At 26.7% G+C, this 2,323-nt stretch overlaps 1 protein-coding gene across 1 annotated transcript; it reads left to right on the plus strand.

Annotated features, from left to right (window-relative positions):
• Positions 1–105: 105 nt before the first annotated feature.
• LOC108690809 (NADH-ubiquinone oxidoreductase chain 4-like) lies at positions 106–2,318 on the plus strand (the record flags this gene model as incomplete). Its single annotated transcript, XM_018198307.1, has 2 exons — positions 106–222; positions 1,833–2,318. Coding segments are annotated over 2 exons (603 nt in total), but the record flags the coding sequence as incomplete, so codon positions are not given.
• Between the last annotated feature and the right edge of the window lie 5 nt (positions 2,319–2,323).

The following is a 2,323-nucleotide window of genomic DNA, read 5'->3' on the forward strand; positions in this document are numbered from 1 at the left end:
CATGGTATATCTATATATTTTATATTATTAACCACAATAATAATGCCTATAGCTCTATTATCTAATTGAGACTCTATAAAAGAAAATGTAAGAGCATACATTATAATAATGTTATTATTAGAAACATTATTACTAGCTGTATTTATGGTTTTAGATATAATGTCCTTCTATATCTTTTTCGAAAGTATCCTACCTCCTCTATTTATATTAGTAGGTATATTCGGGTCAGATAATAAAGTTAGTGCTAGTTATTATTTATTCTTATATACATTTAACCTCAAGTGTAAAAGAGCCAAACACCGGGAAAGCCCTAAAACTCTAGTAACCAAAGTAATAAAAGAAATTTTATTATTGGCTTGATTAATGCTTCAGGGTATGGTAAAATCACTAGTTTTCATAAACGAAAAGCTACTTCTAGTGGCAGATATGTGGGTGACCGCGGTTCTAAGTCATTTTTATTTTAAAACTAACTATAAAGTTATTACAAATAAAGGTGTAAAAGAGCAACGAGTAGACGGTTCTTCAAGATCTAGAATTTTAGGTTTTGTAAGGTGTACTCTAGTCGCTGGGAAACCAGTTTTTGGTCGAAAAATTCATTCTTATTCTTATAATAGTAAAATTTTCAATGATATATTAAAAAAATCTATACGTACAAAGGCTACTATAGATCCTTGATTTATTACAGGGTTGGTAGAAGCAGAAGGATGTTTTATATTAGGATTTTTCAAAAGTAATAATTATAAAATGGGTTATCAAATACAGGCTATTTTTAAAACTACTATACATAAAAAAGATTTTAATTTATTATGTCAAATTAAAGATTATTTAGCTGTAGGAAAAATAACAAAACATGGAGAAACTACTTTACAGTATACAGTTAAATCTTTAAAAGATCTAGATAAAATAATATCTCATTTTGATCAATATCCTTTATATAGTCAAAAATGAGCTGACTATAAACTTTTTAAAGATGCAATTACTTTGATTAAAAATAAAGAACATTTGACTCGAGAAGGGTTTATAAAGATACTTTCTATAAGAGCCTCTATGAATTTAGGTTTGTCCGAGGAACTAAAATTAACATTTCCTACTATTGTACCTATATATAAACCTTTACCTTTAATTAAAAATACTGTAAATCCTTACTGAATAGCAGGATTAACTAGTAGGGTTGGATGTCTTCATGTCACTATCCGTAATTCTATTACAACTAAATTAAGAAAATCCGTAGTATTGAAATTCCATATTGTTCAACATAGCAGAGATATTGAATTAATAAATATGTTAATATCTACTTTTGGATGTGGAAAATTTGAACTAATATTAAAACAATCAGCTGTATATTTTGTGGTAGTGAAATTTCAAGATATTTTTGAAAAAATAATACCATTCTTTGATAAGTATCCCATTAAAGGAGTAAAAGCTTTGGATTATTCTGATTTTAAAAAAGTAGCCTATATAATGTATATAAAAGAACATTTAACTGAAGAAGGTTTATCTAAAATTCAATCTATAAAACTAAATATGAATTTATTTAGAAAATTTGAATAACTACCTTTTTTTTTTAATTACAAGAATTGCCGGTTAGCCGGTATGAATTGAAGTAAACCAAAATTAAAGAAAACATAATTATTTATGTAATAAACGTATGAGGATCATTATTCTTATTATTATCTATATTGAGTACATCTTCAATAATGGGTAGTACAGATTTCGATACGCTATTTAAATTAAACTTTGAATATAAAACACAAATATTTTTATTTCTAGGAATATTTATAGCATTTGCTGTAAAAACACCTACAATATTCTTAAATAATTGATTATTAAAAGCTCACGTTGAATCTCCTTTAGGGGGTAGTATAGTATTAGCTGCTATTGTATTAAAATTAAGTTTATATGGTATATTTAGAATGATATTACCTATATTACCTAAAGCAGCATTAGATTATACATTTGTAATTTATACAATAGCTGTTATTACAATAATATATGCTAGTTTTAGTACAATAAGAACAACAGATGTTAAAGAATTAATAGCTTATAGTTCCGTTTGTCACGCAGCTGTATATTTAATAGGTGCATTTAGTAATACAATACAAGGTATAGAAGGAAGTATTGTATTAGGATTAGCTCACGGGTTTGTATCTAGTGGTTTATTCATATGTGCAGGTGGTATATTATACGATAGAACAGGTACTAGAAGTATATTCTTCTATAGAGGTGCTACTCAATTAATGCCTATTTTCTCAATACTATTTTTCATATTAGCCTTAGGTAATTGTGGAGCACCTTTAACAGTAAACTTCGTAGGAGAATTTAT

This window comes from Atta colombica, unplaced genomic scaffold (genome assembly GCF_001594045.1).
Source record: "Atta colombica isolate Treedump-2 unplaced genomic scaffold, Acol1.0 scaffold364, whole genome shotgun sequence".
Lineage (NCBI taxonomy): Eukaryota > Metazoa > Arthropoda > Insecta > Hymenoptera > Formicidae > Atta > Atta colombica.